A 19,801-nucleotide genomic window follows, 5' to 3' on the forward strand; every position below is an offset into this window, starting at 1 on the left:
AAATTCTTAGCTGGTGAACACATGAAAACAAAAAAGAATTGAAACACTGTATATAATTACAGAGAAACCAACACATATTCAAATATATCCCCAACATCGAACTGACTTAATTATATTGATTTTGGATCAGTTATAGTTGCAATGACACAGGTTTTTTTCTATCCATGCAGAGAAGGTTTGAATGATTTACTTACTGAATAAAGAAATCAATTGAAAAAGGAATAAATTAGCCCTGACTCCTCCTCCTGTTCTTTTATAGAATTTTGTTTAGAACTCTATTCAAATTATTTTTTAGTGGGAAAACGAACACCAACCCGCCAGTTCTATTTGGGAACATAATTTAACTATGCTTAATCTTGAGTTTAAACAGTTTATGTTTATTGTAGGTGTATTTAAGTTAGTTTCTTTTCACTAAACTTTTTGTCTAAACTTGCTACCAAACTCTCCAACTCGCTGACTTTACATATGCATTTCTGTATACATATACATAAAATTTGTTTGAAAAGGAGGGAACAACTTAAATACCATGATGGCTCCAAATAGGTGAACTTGCCTCATGTGCATTCTGTTTATATTTGCAATAGCTTTTAAGACAGCCATAACTAATTAATTTTAAAGTGCAATTTGTTTTGCCAGTTGTCTAACAACAGGTTAAAACAGTTGTTCACTTTTAACTTTGCTTGTTTGCAGCTGATGATCTAATCTCCTGCAAATAGCACAGGAATTTACAGAGCATTAAGGTCTGATCCAGAGAGGAGTGAAATCTCATAAATTTCAATTAGGTAGGCAAACTCTCACTTGAGATTAAGGAAAAGCAGTAGCTAATCTTATACCATTTACTCCAGAAGAAGGAAACAAATGATTATACTTTTTAAAACCTTATAGACTAAAACGAGTTATTAAAATGGTATAATCTTACATGAGAATTTGTCTTAAAAAAAAAGTGGCCAAGACGAGATTTTACTTGATTCTACTTCTACTGTGACAGTCACTGTCATGAAGAAGAAGGAGTAGAATATCACTTGCAAGATTGAATGTAACAAGAAAATACCCAGTTTCTGCCTTATATGGAACTTGTTTTATAAGAAAGACCCTAATATAGTTTTTATACAAAATAAACAACTTTAATAAAAAGTAATCCAATTGAAAAGTTAACAGAATTTTTTAAAGCAGTTGAAGAAATTAAGTATTAAATGGTAATATTTACAGAAAAAAAATTAATGTAACTGCAGAAGTAAGCCAAAAGCATTATTTTGTTCAGCAAGATTTTTCTGCTCTTCTGAAAAGATAAATTGGTTAGAAGCACTAAGTTAGGGGTACTGATACAGAGGCTAGAAAAATGGGTACATATGTGCAATGAGAATACGGAAAATGCATGTAAGTAAATACAGAAACTCGTCCGTAACTTGTACCACAGTTCTTGAAACTTTCTTTCAATCTTTGAACTTCTCCATATTCTGGTTCAGTGAATGTATCAAGGGGTACTAAAACTGGAGAAATATCGGAATAGCATCAGCACCCTCAAGGCATCCAGGTCTCAGAACAGACTCTTCTTCAGCATTCGGACTAGAAGAAGAGAAAACAGGAGAAAAGAATGCAATGATGTAGCAAAATTGTCACTAAACCCAATATAACTTCTTTTCAATGATACTTAAAATGTCTTAATTCTACTCACCTTCTCCTGGATTCCAAACAGATTCTTCAGCTTTCACCTGACTGGTCCTGGGTCACTACATCTTACAGTGCTCTGGGTGCTCATCAGTACTGTCTTGTTGTGTGACTGTACTAATTATACAATGAGAAAAAGGGATTTGCCCCTAATATTTCTATAATGAACAAAGATACTGTATGGGAAGTCACAAAAATATGTAACAGTTTCATAGGGGAAATAAAATTTGGAAGCAAGAAATTAGTATGATGCATGGATAACATACATGCTTAGTAATTTAGTGAAATAGTAGTAACTATTTGTACAAAGGTATAAAACCCAAAAATCCCAAGAAGCCATAAATGCGAAAGAAGCAACTTCTAAAATTTATTCCAAGCAAGATTTTATAAACATTTCCATTTGAAATAAATGAAAGACGTTTGAAAGAGAATTTTGAATACAGTGCACACAACTCACATAGTATGATGACAGCCTATGCAGTATTTTAGCATATGCAGACCAGACTACAAGTAGAGTCTGACAAAACCTAAGAAGGCAGACCTGGCTAAGAGTCAGGAGTCACGCTTATTAAATTGAACTCTCAGGGGTATCATGCAATCAGAGGTCACAATCGAGGCAACAGAAGCAATGTCACGATATCAGAGAAAGGGCCAATTCAGACCTGCTCCCCGACAGGCAGTGAGGTCACGGCTTGCGGCAAATAACTGTATTAAAAGGGAATATTCTCTGCACACTTTTAGAACTGTCATCTGAACAAACAAAGCCAGGTCATTGGTAGGTTAAATCAGAACTTGCTGGCTTACTAGCACATAGCTTCCTTTCTTCTTACATTCACTGCTAATTTCTCAATTACAGAATATACATCAGGTACTAAAGCAAATACTCAGTAAATTTAACTTAAAAATACACAGTAGAGTTTAAATTCCTCTTTTTTAAAAGTCACATTCTATCTTTGACAAGAGATATCACTAGTTTCTTCATAGAGTGAAAACTGCTGAGCTTGCTTCTTATCAGAAAACAAAAAGCATGCATGTGTTTTAGAGAAACATCTTTCCACAGTCAGGGTCTTAGTAAGCCTGATAGTGTGAATTTAGAAACCATGAAAAAAATTACAGTTATTAATAATGTACTTGTTTAATGATGACTGTGAAAGTGAAGTTCTTTTGTCTGGGTACTTGGATTTCTTTATCTCATTGTCTGGACTGGGTTATCTACAAGATTCTACAAATGTGGTAACTTATGAAATTACAACCCTGTTGGATTAGGAACCTGACAACAAACCTGCAAAGAAAGAACTATTCTAGAATGTCATGTAAACAAAATTTTATTCAAAAATATTATCTTGAAATGCAGTCTTTCTTACCAATATGAGAAAAAAATATATAACTTCAAAATTCAGTATTTCTACCTTTTTTATACAAGCCAGATAAAATATCTGCAGTGCATACATCAAACTGGCACAAACCTATGAATTCCAAGCAATTGCTAACATGTTTTGATAAGAATTGAACTGCAAAGTTACGAAGTTGGAAAATGTACATTACAGAACTAACACACCATAAAAGTTATACAGGTATCACTGCATGATTGTACATTTTCATTAAAACACTTAAGTTGGAATTCCTTGTAAAATCATGTAGGTCCACCACACATTCAATTCTGGATTACATGAAATTTGTAAAAGGCATAGAACTTTGCTGTAAGAGTTAGCATTGAACAGCATAAAAGTTTAGATACCTGTATTTCAATTTTAGTGTTGTTTTGATATTTTGCTTGAAAAATTTTGCACACTACCAAAACATATGAAGTAGCTGAACAACAACATTATTAGTTATAAAACCAGAAAGATAATTCAATGTGTGTTTAATATTAAACTTGTGAAAATGGCCTCTTTGGAATACTGTAGACCTCTGACCTCATTGATAATACTAATTCTCCATAACACCATAGTTCCCATTATAGAATAAGAAAAAAAAAAAGAAATTTCTTTAAAGCAAACTTTAATAAATTACATTTTCAAATTAATTAAAAGCTCTGGTGGAAGGCCTTCCTTTACTCCATCTCTGAAAGTGCTTAGAATAATGCAGCTATTAAAATCTATAGCTACAGGAAATATTCCTTTAATTGTGACTTAAAATGTGCCATGGATTCCAACTGAAGTAAGATTTGTACCTATAAAATATTCTAAGACTACATTATATTCCTTATTCAGAGCATCATACCAAATGGAAATTCTTTTGCAAGAGGAACATTTGTGCAATATAACATTCATGATACTTTTACAGACACAGCATCTGTGGCCTATGTTAAAAAACCATTTGCATTGTAATATGATTTTAGCGCTTGAGACACTCATTTTGGAAAGCACTTGGAATATATCTGAATATGCACTTTTAATGACCTCTTCATTAGCAACTGTTTTTTGGAGTGTAAAAAAATGTATTGGGTACTGTTCAGTGAAAGCAAAGCAAATAAACAAACCACCCCAATATTGAGCACAGTCCCCAGGTATCCAAACAAGACAGCAACAAATTCAACAATTACTTTTAACAGGACATGCTAAATGCAAGTTTTGTAACACTTTATTTTAAAGGAATTTAACCAAACCTATTCTCCCTTATCCCCTCCAACCAAATCCATTTGGATTTAACTTGTTGCTAAAATTATCTGTCTTTTGCACTCTAAGACCTAGGTCATGACCTTACTTAGGGACAGGAAATAGTTATCAGGTCACTGAATGGTCAAATGAAAAAGGATTTGAAATGCTTCGGTACTCAGGGATCTATTCATCTAAAATGATTGCCTTATGCAGTATTAAAAGCTATGGATCTGAATGTGGAATCAACTTGTTAACATTTACACTGGCTGAGATACAGATATCATACTACAAAAATTTTGGACCTAAAATATCAAGAAAAGGAGAAAAAAGAAAGGTAGAATTGCAGGAGATGAAAATAAAACTATCTGAACTATTATATCATCTTACTCAACAATGAGAAAAAATAGTTTTCAACCTCTGATGACATTTTGGTTGAAATCTCTTTCCTACTGAAATCATCACTGGGTAGTTATTAGCAAAAGAACAGTAAGATTTTTTTTTTTTCGCATGTGAAGTTCCTTTTAGGTTGATAAAAACTGGCTAATTAGTATGTTATGAAAGCACAGGTAACCACCTATATTGTATTAAATCCTAGTTTTGGAAGTTTATTGGAACAAACAAACATGCTCTCTAGCTTAGAGACCACATTTATATCTGATGCACTAATAAAATCCTTATGCCACCACAAATTACAACAGTCTGCAAAATAGCAGAGTGAGGAACAAAGACAAAGTACACAGGCAGGTGAGATATGTGGTCAGAAACCTTGAACATAGGAATACAGGAACCCTGAAGACTAAAACCACAATGAGAATTCGTAATATTAATTGGTATGTATCTATGGCAAGTACCTCCTGTTCAGGAACTTCAGGCAAGTAGAAATTTTCTTTTCTTTTTGATAATTAAATGTGAAAAGCAAGAATATTAATAAAAATGTCATATATAAAAATGTCATATATCTAGATAATTTATAAATACTCAGACACTGAAGTGGACTGCATAAATGCACATAAATTATGTTTTACATATTTATTTTTAAACATAATTTCAGGACTGCTTCATTCCATGCATACTGAAAAAATCCTACACTATCATTGACAGACAGGAGGCTAGAAAATTAGGCACAGATTTTATTTTTCAGTTTTATTTTATAATAAGAAACTGGACCAGTAGAACTATGTAACCGAAGCTTGAGTGCGTGCACTGTAAGGCCCCTGCAGTCCTTTACAAGTTTTCAGCGTACCACTGTTGTGAACTGGGTTTGCACTCTGCCAGCAGAGCAGCTCTGACCCATGGAGAGCACTCCTTCAGATCAACACTGCCTCAGGCTTTACTGCTTTCTCCAAGAAGTCTTACATTTCAGGCATCAAGTTGAATTTCTTCTGGAGATGATTAACCCAAACCCATGACAGATTTTTTCCAAGATATCCAACTCCTTATGTTTATTTTATCCTGGCTCTTTTTGGATGTACTGGACACAAGTAACCTACTCATTTTACATGTTGAAGGGCTGGTGGAGAGCCATTAATTCCTTAAAATGAGAAAATATTTCAATGCGAGAGTTCTGTTGTGTGAGTTCAAACTAAATAATAAGAAACAAAGCCAGAGAATCATGATTTTAAAAGATAGATCCCCTTCTGAACTACAAGTTTCTGAAACACATTTTCATTACACTTCAGGACAGATCTAACATTCTCTGAAAATGCATTATTTTTTTTGTCAGTGCTGTATGGATTAGAAACTGCATCCTTAATGTGGCATACAAATTTAGAGCCTGGGAGATACGTAATAGTTGTATTTTACTGTGAACATGGGAATTCAACTCATAGAAGATTTCAACTCAAGGCCAGATTTCAAATGCGGTTATTAATCCTCTTGAGACAACAGATCAATAAAAGATTATTTATTTTAGAACTGGATGTTTACAAACAATGTGATTCCTGGGAGATGCCATTAATATTTCTCCACTAAAAATAGCTAATTTCTAAAAGATGAAAACAACTAACACAAATCATCAGTTATAGTTCAATGTCTTTTTAAATGCTCTTAAATAACAAACAAAAAAAACATTTAAAGCCTGTATAAAGATGAATATTAGCATTCCAGCCTTGGTACCTTCTCTTAACTGTCAGGTAGAAGCGATTTTTCAAGCAACAGTGATTTGAATCAATATAAATTCTACTAAATATAATACACAATTTTTTTCAATGTATTCATATTTTATAATACAGAAAATCTAAGCAACCATGTTGATCATGATGCAACAATATTTTAATAAACTCACAGAATTAACTAACCTTAAATAGCTAACCTTAAATTCCAACTTTCCAAAGTCTCACATTTGTACTTTCAATTATCACTAATAATAATAATCTATAAGAATGTTTTGCAATACTTTTCACTTGAGACTACAAGGAGTTTCATAATTATGAACTATTAGAAAGCTGGAAAACAGATGACTAAGTGGATTCCTTGATATTTATCTTCCAATCATATGATATAATCACAAGCTCATTTTACTTCTTATTCTAGAAAAATAAATGTTATTTCTACATACAATTTCAACAGAAATAAATAAATATTGCCATAATTAAAAGTCACCTGAGAAAGCAAAATCTATTCATTATCAAATTTGTATTGGTGAAATCAGTCTTAACACTATACCCGTTATATTTTCTTTAGTCACCATGAGCATAAAATGACAGGAAATACAGTACTGTCAATTAGGTTCCCAAACTACAGCAAACATATATTGTCAACACAGCCCAGTGCACTTCTAACATAGTTAAACTTCCAGGCAGAAATCATTGTGCATATTTTTAGATGAAGTCACATTGCACTGTTTTCACTTTGAAGTGTATGGTATAGATGTGTCACTGATGGATATGGATATGACTAAAAATAAATATACCATATATGCCAATAAATCGCCTAACCTACAAAATTAAATAGAGCACAGTCCATGAAATTCTTTGAAATAAAGTGAATCATGTCCAAATAACACTTGGATAGTTTGAATGGATTTTCAGCTGATTTACTGCATTCTTCCAACTTGCTCTACAGATTGGAATTCAGCTTCCCATTCCACTGAACAAAAATTATTTGGATAACCCACCAAAACTGTTGAGGAAACTGGATTAAAGAGAACCCAAAAAGACACATACTGTTTGCAAAGCTCATAGCAAAACAATGTGCTTGGCCTTAGGGCTCATTCTTTGGTTTTCAGCTGCTGGGCCTAAGTATTCACACTGTTGGCTAGAAAAGTATCCTTCCTCTGTGTAAATGAAATTACAGATCCTGTAATTCTGGACCCACAAATGGCAGAGATGCTCTGTTACACGTTCATCCAGGACTAACTGGAACTTCCCAAGAGGAGTCAAGGATAGATTCTTCCTTCAATGCCTGATGTACTTTACCCAAAACAGTCAAGACTATTTTACATTAAATTAACAACTGAAATAGCCTCCAGACAAAAAGAGGACAAGCAGCCATAAAGCTTTCTAAAAAATATGCTTTGATGCAAAATAGGAAATTAAGACAATTATCTGTGCTCCTTATAAAGTTTCCAAAATATTGAGATCTTTGAAATGTCATCATCTACAAACCACAAAAATATCTCCAAGAATATTCATTGAACCACAATATTCATTAAAGAATACATATTTTGTTTGTCAGCTACCTGACACTAAATGAAACTCAACAACCATGATGGAAGCACATCCTTATCACACCAACGAGAGCAGTGTAATATACACAGTCCCAGAAAACGTCCAGCAAATCATCAGGAATACCTCAAGTCAGGCTTTCATCTGTCTTCAGGTTTTTGATCAGGGTATAGTTTGTTAAAAGAAACAGTAAATACATATTTACACTTGCATATTCTATGGCTTACTTTACAACCTACTCAAGTTAATGTCACAATATATAATAAAGATTCAAATATATTTTTATTTAAATAATAGTTTTAATGTATCCACAATACAATGACCACATGCATTAATTTTAAAGAAACTGAAACTGCATCTGACAGAATGTGTTAGGATTACAAAATGCATGTTGATACTAGTAATTACACCAGACAGTAATTGTTCATAATTTACTTACCTTTCAAAATATACAAATAAAAAGTCATAAGTGCTATGCTTATTGAATTATTACACCCACTTACGGTATATGCTTATATATTTGTGTGAGTATAGACACGCGTTGTATGTAAATGTATTGACATATATATACAGTAATGCATTGAATTACATTCCCATGGTTTGTGCCTTCACATGCTGCTTGTATTTTTAAATGGTAAGCTCTTCTTTGTGAGAACAATATCTCCTCATGCTGTAGGCATGAGGTGTGTATTACAAAAGGGTTTATTTCTGACTAACTTCTGTGTGCTACTCTGATACAAATGTGAAATAATGGTCCCTGGTGGAGATTTGTCTAATATCAGTGAGTAAAGCATGATGACTCATCCAAAATTTAATAAGAATTTATGAATAAATTTTGAATATTTTGAATAAATAACTCAATTTTTGAAAATGTATTTTCCTACAATGTGTAAGTCAACTTAGAGATGCGTGCATTATCCTATGGGATTAAAGTTATGCACAAATTTTCAAAAGTTGTTATCAACATATTGCATATCAACTTGCCAAAACTTTTGTACCAGGAAAGTAAGAAGGCAAATTATGACAGAATAATAATCTCAGGAACACAAAAGCATCAGATATTAAACTCATTCCTTTTCACTCTATTTTTATACCCCTTATGCTTCTATTCCTTTTTGTTTGTACTCTTACACACAAAACCACGATGAAGACAAAAGACATTCATCATACATTTTAACTAGATTTCTTCTTAAATATTCATTACCATGATGTGTTCCAGTTTGAAAATCTAAAACTATTCTAATTGTTTCACTTCCCAGGGCATCCCCTTTCAAAAGTAGTGATTCTGTTATTTAACAGATAACACATGTGTACTTGCTGTTTTGCTGTTGATGCTATGACTTCTCCCCTCCATTTCCTAATTTAAAGAAATAAAGAAGGAATATATAGAATGTGCTTTTTTTTTTTTTTTTTAATTTATTTATTTGTTCATGAAGAAGATGGTTTGGAATTCAAATTTTCTACCCAAGGACTCACTACCAGTCTGTGGAAGTAAAAGGACTTGAATGGAGGAAGTTTATTTTCACCATGCAAAGGAAAGGTCTGGGTTCTCTCGACTTAAAATTCAATGACCACAAGATTTATGGATGCAGAGTGAAAACATTCCACCTTCTTCTTACAGAAAGAACTCCACTAACAGAACAGACCCAAAGAAATCTATTGCAGGCAAAAGAGGAAGAAACATTCAAAAGGTGAGAGGGAAAATGGGAAACAAGGGAAGACATCACTGATACCACAACTCTGTGAAGTTTCTATGCAGGTGCAAAGAGTTATTAATTCTAAATTTAGAAACTCTTAGTTCTGTCTGATGATATCTCACATACATACAAATAAATGTTCTGTGTTGCACACTGCTTCTAATACCCAACCTAGAATTTTCTGGACATAATGTCTAAAGTAGCAATGCCTCTGGTAGAAGGACAATTTTACATTCTGGTCAAGCAGAAAAGTATTGCTTGTCTTTTTGAAGGCTCAGCAGTCTGCATGTGAGCATCCATGAGTGGTGAAAAAAAGTTTCTGCTTATGAGCTGGCCAGAGAAGTAAAATGGTCTTTGAAATGAAAGATAATTAAAGAGTACCACCACTATGCTTGCCTTTTGATATCCAATCTGCCTCGGTACCTTCTCTCCATAAATCCAAAAAATAACTTCAGTAATATTTAGAACGCGTACATTGGCTTTTCAAATCAAAGGGAAATGTTTCCAGGCAGGAACAGATAAACTGGTGTCAGGAAAGCTAGGCTAAACCTACACTGACTTTAGGGTACTGAACCTGTAATCAGGCTTATCTCTGACATGGTTTTGAACATTCCTACTATTGTTTCTAGTCTTGGACATTCACTTTTTCACAGGCAGCCTGCATCTTCTGTTTCTTCAGCGTATGATGCATTCTGACATATATAAGCATATGCCACAAAAACATATATGAGAATGGGAATGCTCAATCAGGTGCAGTATACACAGATTCGCTATAGTCAAGGTAAATTCATGCTTGGATCTAAGGCAAATAATAGTGCAAAAATATTTCCTCTTCAGAATTTACCAAGAATTGTTTCCAAACAAATTTGAGCATAGACTTATGAAGGTGGGGCAAATCTAGGCTTCCATACAGCTAGGTTAATTGACTGAATTGCAGTTCAGGTATATTCATATTCATTTCACACCTGTCTCAGACATGTTCTAATTTTATCCTCATACAGCGAATCTTAATACACCATAATTTGTAATTTTACTTTGTGAAATTAGGAACAGATCAGCTAGCATGTGACTATGTCTTTGAAAAAGATAAAAAGATAGAGGTGAGAACTTTCTGAGTACACTAATGAGTTGCAGGAGGAATCAAAAAAATATAGAATGATGTCTCTGGAGATGATTATCTTCTTACAACAAGGGCATTTTACATGGGCTTGGCCTTATTCTAATTGTACAGAAACCAAGGAGAGTAAAAGAGCTATATCAGTGTTTAAATATTTGTGGAAAACAAATTTTATATTTACATGCTAAATCTTCTTTCCTTCCCTTCTGTCCAATGGTGGATTCTTGAGGAATAGTTATGAAAGTACGTTCGAAAAAATATGTTAAGGATTTTTAGGAGTTAACGGCTAGCCTCAGAAAAGGTGACAATTAAACGAAGAATTTGAAGTGATATTTAATTTATAAAGTTTTATTCGAGTACTTCATATTTTATATCTCTGTGACATGCTTTGACATTTTTTATGATGAAGATTTAATAATAAAACAAGAAATAAATAAGTTAGGCTCCATCTCCCTATGAATTAAGCTCTAGGAGCACCTCCTGCTATCCACAATGAATTGAAATTGAAATGTTTCACTGCTGTAACTTGAGATACCCAGGAACAGATAAGGTCCTTAAACTTCTGGCTTCTTCTATTTGTGCATATTGTTTTATATTTCGAGTAGGCCTGTTTAAAATACATTGCAAGATATATATGCTTATATGCATAAAATGAAATAGTTGTTCATACCTTCAAAGTATCCAGCATTTATAGGCTGCGTCTTCCCTGGTGGTTTCACAGGGAGATGTTTATTTTCATTGTTTTTGAACAACGCCAGGCACACAGCTGGGTCTAGATGACAAGAACAAGTTAAAATCAAAGGTCAGACCTGGCTCATTCATTCCTTCAAGCAGTTTTTCACCTTTTAGCCACTTAATAAATGAAAATACCTTTAAAAGTAGGTTTTATATTCACAAAGGATTACACTTTCTAAAATAAAGCCAGATAAATACACACACAACTGAGAATCAAAGTCATTGTTTTGCAGGATTTTAACATGGTTGATCGTTTAGCTCGCTCATCTCCAAATTAAAAATAAACTCTGAAGCATATATTTGCAGAAAATATTTTTTTAAAAATCTTGTTTTAAAGCTTGAAATTAAAGCAGAAATTGTAACAGGATACATGTCAAGCACTGTTTCTAAAAGCTTTGGTCCAGAATTATTCAGCAGTCTAAATCAAGACATTTACACCTAAAAAATGTTAACAGGAGGCAGCTTATTTTTTAAGACTACGCTTGTAGACAATAAGTTAGTCTTCCTCCATCTCCCATCCTGACTGAAATTAAAAAATACCCCAGAAGTCTGTAGACTCATTTATATGCTGAAGTATGACATCTTGATTAGTTTCTTTACTGTTACTTTTAAAAGTTTGCAAAGAAGTAAAGAAGAGCAGAGATTTGTATCTAAACCTAGATAAGACATTCCTTGACTGGTAAAAAAAAAAAAAAAGTTTAATTAACAAAAGCTAAACTGATGAAAAACCACACTAGTCAGGAGAGGTGATTTTCACATGTTATTTCTGACATGAAGGAAGAATTTTTTGCTTGGCATAGGAGGAAAGTAAGAGTTTAAGGGAAACAGTGTGTTAGAAGGAATGTGAAAATTCTGGGCACAATAAACCAGTGATATATTAAAAAAAAAATAGGGACTGAAAAGAATGTTGAAACAAAAGCAGATACACAATGACAAGTAAAGTATAGAGAGTTTTGTAGGTATGCCACGGAGCAAGGTAACATGAGTAGCAGAATGACAAAGAAAAGATAAAATAAATACATTTGACATGGTTAAAAGAAGACAGTAGCCCAAGCAGACATATCTCAGGAATATCTGAGAAACAATGAGGCAGAAGAAGCTTGTCAACAAAGATGACTAAAAACTGTCTGAAAAGGGTAGAAATTAGTAATGAGGAGAAAAAAAACAATGGAGTTTATCAAGAAAGTAGAAATGTCAAGGGAAGGATCTAAATTTTCACAAAGAATGCATGTGTAGCAAAAATGAATATGTGAGACACTGCCAGAACAGATAGAGCAGGAAAACAGGTTATGGAAAGACTCAAAGAGCATTCAGACAGAATATACTGAAATGACGAGTTATGTCTGGTGCTTCATTTTGAGTCTGTTACATGACCTTAAAAGTGTTTATTGAGAGAGTTTATAGGACCATGATAATAAAGAGCTTTTTTGTTGTTGGCTTTCTTATTTCTAGAAATAAAGCACCACTATGTCCTGTTAAGCTGGTGGGCAACTTCTTATGAATTTTAACAACAGTTTGTAAAGTTGGTTTTGACTAGACCCCTATAGCTGTAGTAGACACTTCAATTACAAACTAATGGAACATAAAGGGATCCTAAGAGCTCAGCTTTTCCCCAAAGAGTGGGAAGATCAATTACAAGCCTGGAGAAGATCTCAAACGGGGTGTGGCACTCTAAGAGATAATGCATTGGCAAAACACATCAAGACATTACAGTATTCTTGGTTGGCCCACACTGCAGCAGCATGTGGTTGACAGAGCGTTCTTAATGGTGCTAACCTCTCATAAAGCAGCAAATTTGACTAATGAAGGAATTGTGGCAAGTGGGGAGGGAGTAATATAGGCCATGCCAACCTCACAAGGCAGAATCAGTGGCACCTTTGTTATTTCAAATTGTCTAAGAGCCTCTCTCACATGGTTGTAGGATGGTTATAGCTTTCAGATTAAGCCAGAGGATGTTATATTTAAAGCAATTTTAACTCACTTTTACTACCTAAATTAAATGGAACTATCCAAGGTGCAAAATAAATAATGATTAGCTCCATTAGTTTCAAAGGTGGATTATTGGAATGATTCTGATAATGGGATAACTTTATTCACAAATTGGATTGCTAGGTTTGGAGATTCTTTCACTCTGTATAAATGGATAAAGTAGCCTTCCAACCAAAATAAAATTGTGCCAGACTAGTGTTTGTCAGGGTAGCAAATGCTTAGGAGAGTGAATCACAGTAACACTTGTGATTTAAATACCTTGAAATTGTATTACATTATACTTTAAAAGTTATCCTTGAAATTTTAGATAATAGAAGTTGTAAAAAATATTTTAAGCATGAATTATTATTGTCTTTTGTATAGTTCTAAGATACATGGCCATACAAGTCCTACACATGGATAAAAATGTACAAATAAAATTTTTTATAATTGTAATTTTTCCAACATCCAGCACACAGTGTTGACAAGAAGACTTCTAACTTCTTCCAGCTTTATGCTAGTTACAAAAAATGTCTTTCTTTAATAGAAGACCAAAGACAAAGAGACAAAATCAAATAAAATGTCTTAAGACAAAACGCAATTGAAAATTTCCAAAGTAACTTTGATTAATTTAAAATAATTCCTGAAATAATAATTTTTTTCCTTTTGTGGGTCTATTGACATCAGTCCAAAATGTTTTAAAAATGTCATCTTTCCTTCATCCAACCTCCCACCCAATTCTATGGAAACACCAAGTCCAAAGTTAAACTGTACCAAAGATTTTTGGTGAAGTCACACAGAATAATTATTCCCAAGTTAGATTTCTCAAACATTTATTTGTGCACAAAGATATCAGCAGTAAAGATATCGTGAACTGGGAAGAAGGGTAAATAATGGAAATTGTTCTTCTAAGAGATTTCCATCAGAAGATTTGTCTTTGAATCTTTACAAAATAACTTAAAAGAATTTACATGGATTTAACACAGTGCCAGAATACTTGAATTTGTACCTACCTGGATCACCTCAACCATTGCCTACAGCTCTTTTGTTATTAAAAATGAGTCCTTTTCTTTATCTAGTCCCAAGTGTAGGCAATATTACATAGATTACTTCATAATACTAGTGCTTTTCAGTCTCTGAGTGAGCTAGGGAAATGAACTCCATGTATGCTTTGATGACAAGCAATCAAATGTTTTAGATTTCACAGAGAACTGTGAAAGAGTCCAATAGTTCAAAATCATAGAAATATCTTCCTGGATTCTGGCACACTCATTTAAATGTGGCTTATTAGATGATGGTCTGTGCTTGCAATCTAGAAACCAGGGAGATAATTTAATGCACATTCCTTGGCTGCCTCCATATATAGAAGTTAAGTTGGACAAACACAAGATATGTTACGGAAAAAATATGGAAGGAATAGTTACTGCCTGATCTGGCACCACATTCCTAAACTTCTCGTTAACACGTGAAACTGAAAAATTAAAATGTTTGCCATTCAGTTTTGTTGTGGAATACCTGTAATTAGGAAAACATAAACATAATGTGACAACTTTAAAGAGATCCTAAGACAAAGTAGCACACAGCAACAGATGCTTATCTGTAATGTAAATTCATTTGGAAGAAAGACTAGATTTTGTTCCATAATGGCACAGGAATTAGAACTGCAAATCATCCATGGCTGGAGTTCCCAGAAGATACTGCTACCCGGAATTGACAGTCAGAACAAAAGTAGCTTTTTTTTCTGTTACTAATATAGATCAGTGGTCATTTATGTAATGTGTAATACAGAATAATAATATGCTCAAATTTTTATTCTGACTGTTAAGACATCTCTTTTGGGGCTGTGGGTTTGAAGAAGGTGGGTTGAGTTTTTTATTGTTTTTTATTTCATTTTTAATTATTGCATTGCTGTCTAAAATTCTAAACTCAAACTAAAAAATATTTGCTGACCTCTATGAAATGTCTTTATCATTGTGTTCTGGTTCTAGTGATCAAGGTCCACTTCAGCTGCTTTTTACCTTTTTTTTTCCCTTCCTATCTGGCATCAAGTATTACCATAGAATCATAGAATCATTAATGTTGGAAAAGACCTCCAAGACCATCAAGTCTTTGACCAAACACCACTAGGTCAACTAAAGCATAGCATTAAGTGCCATATCCACTCATTTCTTGAATGCTTCCAGGGATGGTGACTCCACCATCTCCCTAGGCAGCCTGTTCCAATGCTTAACTACACTTTCAGTGAAAAAATTCTTCCTGATGTCCAACCTGAAGCTCCCCACTGCTTGAGGCCATTTCTTCCTGTTCTGATGCTGGTTGCCTGGGAGAAGTGAGTGACCCTCACCTGGCTACAGCCTCCTTTCAGGTGGTTGTAGAGAGTGATGGGGTCTCCCCTGAGGCTTTTCTCCAGGCTAAACATCCCCAGCTCCCTCAGCCACTCCTCGTAGGACTTGTGCTCCAGACCCTTCACCAGCCTTGTTGCCCTTCTCTGGACATGCTCCAGCACCTCAATGTCTTTCTTGTAGTGATGAGCTCACAACTGGACACAGCACTCAAAGTGTTGCCTCACCAGTGCTGAGTACAGGGGGACAATCACTGCCCTGGTCCTGCTGGCCACACTATTTCTGATACAGGCCAGGATGCCATTGACCTTCTCAGCCATGTGGGCGTACACTGGCTCATGTTGAGCTGCTGTCACCCAGCATCCCCAGGTCCTTTTCCTTTGGCCTGCTCTTCAGCCCCTGTTTCCCAAACCCACAGAACTTTCTGGAGTTGCTGTGATCCGAGTTCAGAGCCCGGCACTTCACCTTGTTGAACCTCAAGCAATTGACCTTGACCCATCAATCCAGCCTGTCCAGATCCCTCTGTAGAGCCTTCCTGACCTCCAGCAGATCAACTTATTGTCATCTGCGAATTTACTGAGGGTGCCTTCAATCCCCTCCTCCAGATCATTGAATAAGATATTGAACAGGTCCAGCCCCAATACTGAGCTCTGGGGAATCCCACTAGTGACCAGTTGCCAACTGGAGGGAGCACCATTCATTACCGCTCTGTGGGCCTGGCCATCCCGCCAGTTTTTAATCCAGCAAAAAGTCTACCTGTCCAAGCCAGCTTCTCCAGGAGAATGCTGTGGGAGGAAGTACCAAAGGCTTTACTGAAGTCCAGGTAGACAACATCCATAGCCTTTCCCTCATCCAACAGGTGAGTCACCTGGTCATAAAATGAGATCAGGTTGGCCAAAGCAGGACCTGCTTTTTCTAAACCCATGCTGGCTGGGCCTGATCCACTGACAAGAGAACATTTTTTGGAGAGGAAAAGGTTAAACAAGAAGTGATACACCAGTGTAGGAGAGACAAGCTTTCAGCCATCTTAAAAGAAGTTAACTATGAGAGGCTAATATAAAATCCACAGAACCAAGGAAATTACAAGTTAAGGAAGAAATTTGGTACTATTCTACCAAGACATCTTCAGGAAGCTAGGATTGTTATGAGTCACTTAAGCACAGTGAGGCACAATAATGTCTTCAGACACAGCATACACTTGATATCACTAAAATACAGGCCACAACTTTAACTACATAAACAAGCATACGGAGCAGTAGTGGATCAGGGCATACAGGCCTTAAGGCCATGAGTTGGTGGGACTGATCAGTTGCAGTATCAGCCTTGCCTGAATCATTCCCTATTATAAGGCTATGCTACTTTAAGCTCTCCCTTGTAATACAAACCCCAGGATTCAGTGCACTTTCTGGTATTTTTTTCTATATTGAGAAGGTATGTGGCCAGACACATGAGGTAAGACACTTCTCAGTTTCTACATATCTAGAGTTTAACTCTGTACTTCAGCAAGTCACTCTAGGTTGTGTGTCTAGGCAATGGAGAACTGTAAGTGCTTTTACAGTGAGACTCAAGTGGTCTGTTTTTGAATTATATTTTAAGAGGAAATTTATTTCCATAAAACAATGCAGATGACTAACTCAGATGTGGACTTCTATAATTATCAAATGAATACCATCACTGTTGCACTAGTAGAAGACAAATGTTTTATATGGAAAATAAAAAGGAAAACATGTCCACACCTGAGTATGTTAAGAATCAAAGCTGTTCAAGGCTGTCCAGTCCAAGTTCCAATCCAGCAGACGTCTTGACAATATTAAAGAGCAACTGCATAACTCTCTGAATGCAAGCTGATTTAACACTTTGCATTTGTGAATCTCAGGTCTAAGGCAAAGGAGTTTGATAGCATATGGAAGCAGAAAACATACTCTGACAGCTAGTTTGTTACTAGAAGTTCCATCAACACCTTATCATTACCTGCAAGTAATGAGATCCTTACACAGAATGATCAACAGTATATAAAAGATGTTTGGGGTTATACTGAAATCTCAATGTAAAAGCTATCAGTTTAATGTGAATATCTTATCATTTATTTGTATCTAAAACCTTTAGAGTTGTTGCTTTGCATTTTCTCAAAAAAGTTTTGCTTCTTAGTCAGATGTGTGAGTAGATATAACATAGAACATTGCTTCTTTATACCTTATAATTCCTTCCATCCAGTGGATGCTGGTTACTTACTTTCTAGTGGTTATGAATCTTTCTCACAAACAAAATTATTTTCTTGTAGTTAGCATATGTTCAACTACTTTAAATTAGAAAGCTAAAAAGGAAACAGTTTTAATTATGACACTGAAGACCTGGAAATTCAAAAGAAAGAACAGAAATAGTATTGCTAAAACTAGATCCTACAACCTTCCATATTCAGCATCAGTAAGTACAAGATAAACGAACCTCATTTCAGTGGAGATGAAGGCGATAGGATGGTAACTTCTATGGAAACACTAAAAGACAATGTTGACATCTACTTATTCATATAAATTTCTGTCTGCTTTTAAATATTAGAAGGAATAAAATCTCTTTTGGAATTCCTGCTTCAGTAGGGTTAAACTCAAAGCCATTGCCTAAGACTGTGAACTCTCTCTCCCTAGTTACACTCAAATTGCTAAAAGTAACCTAGCATGAGCTGTACCACACAGAGAAAGATACTGGCAGCCTAATGGGTCTGGTTGCAGTTTCCTGATCTGGAGCAGGCTAGCCTCAGAATAAGGTCTATATGCTCTAATTGAAATGCTGAAAAGTCCCTCTGTTCTACCAGACTCTCAAAAAGACCCTGATTTACTCTCATCACTTTCAGAGGATGTACCTGATGGAAAACATAATTATATATGTGAAGATTCTTCTCACGTGGAGAATATTTGATTAGCATCATTTTTTAGTACAAGATTAGAGCTTTAAGATCAATTTAATATAAAAATACTTGTTTTGATTGATAATATCCGTTTGGTCCTTACTGACCAGGGAAGGACTGGCTGTCAGTGGGCTGTATGAGAAAGAATAGTCAGCTTGATAACCTTTTTACTTAAACGGGATGGGGCGAAATATTTTCAGTCACATTTTTTGGTTCTGGAAACTATGCTTTCTGTTCATCGGAAAAAACCCCTGTGATTTTAATGACAGACAGAGAACTCCATACAGGCAAATTATATACACAGGTTATTTTTGTGTTTGATGTAATAGTCAGAAAGACAAAAAAATTCTATATGAGGTAGTGTCAAGAGGAGAAAATTTGAAACTATAAAAACATTGGGCAAAAGTTTTCTCAATTTTTTTAAAACTAGCAATGTACTTTGAGAATATTCCAAGCATTACATTAAAAAGCTCAACACCCATACATCATATTGAATAATCTGAACAAAGTGAACATAAACACATCCAAGAAATCCATTAGAACTACAACAAAAATAGGATAGCAAATTTGATATGCTCAATCAGACATTTATGACTGGATTAATTACTAACATAAGACAGACAGCATATGGAGGAAAGAAGATATAACCTAATAAGTTTTATTCATTGAAAAATTATGCAGAGGCCAAAAAAATGGAATATATATTAAGAACTCAGCTGCACACCAAATACTTATTGCTTTTTTTTTTTTTTTTTTTTAATAAGGTAACATGGTAGGGCACCATGAAAAGCTATGAAGATTTAAATATAGTAACTTTAACCTCCTATCCATATACTCTCATTTCCACAAAGCACAGTTTGCTGATTACTTGTCTTTTTGTCACCTACCCCTTTTTTTTTTTTTTTTTTTTTAACTATAGGTCATTTTTGTCACATTTAGTCTTAGTCATAGGCACGGTATTGAAAGTAGAAAAGATTACACAGAAAAATGCTTTGCTGAAATATATCTGTAGGCTGATTTTTGCCCTTCAAAGAGCAAAACATCTTTCAATATTTTCAACACTTAATACAGTAGAGTTTTGCAAAGTTACGCAGAAGAGTGTAGCTT

General features: G+C 34.6%; 1 protein-coding gene across 5 annotated transcripts in view; it reads right to left on the bottom strand.

Moving 5' to 3' along the window:
* The window catches only part of LRRIQ1 (leucine rich repeats and IQ motif containing 1), a 105,397-nt gene that overhangs the window by 29,659 nt on the left and 55,937 nt on the right, over window positions 1-19,801 (bottom strand). For 4 of the 5 annotated variants that reach the window (XM_032107274.1, XM_032107276.1, XM_032107275.1 and 1 more), the window contains one exon: window positions 11,418-11,519. In XM_032107274.1, the coding sequence (XP_031963165.1) occupies window positions 11,418-11,519 (102 nt within the window). Of the gene's footprint in view, window positions 1-5,245; window positions 9,291-11,417; window positions 11,520-19,801 lie in introns of those variants that run through there. The other variant, XM_032107277.1, reaches the window with a different exon arrangement.

The sequence above is a fragment of the Corvus moneduloides genome, chromosome 4, assembly GCF_009650955.1.
Source record: "Corvus moneduloides isolate bCorMon1 chromosome 4, bCorMon1.pri, whole genome shotgun sequence".
Lineage (NCBI taxonomy): Eukaryota > Metazoa > Chordata > Aves > Passeriformes > Corvidae > Corvus > Corvus moneduloides.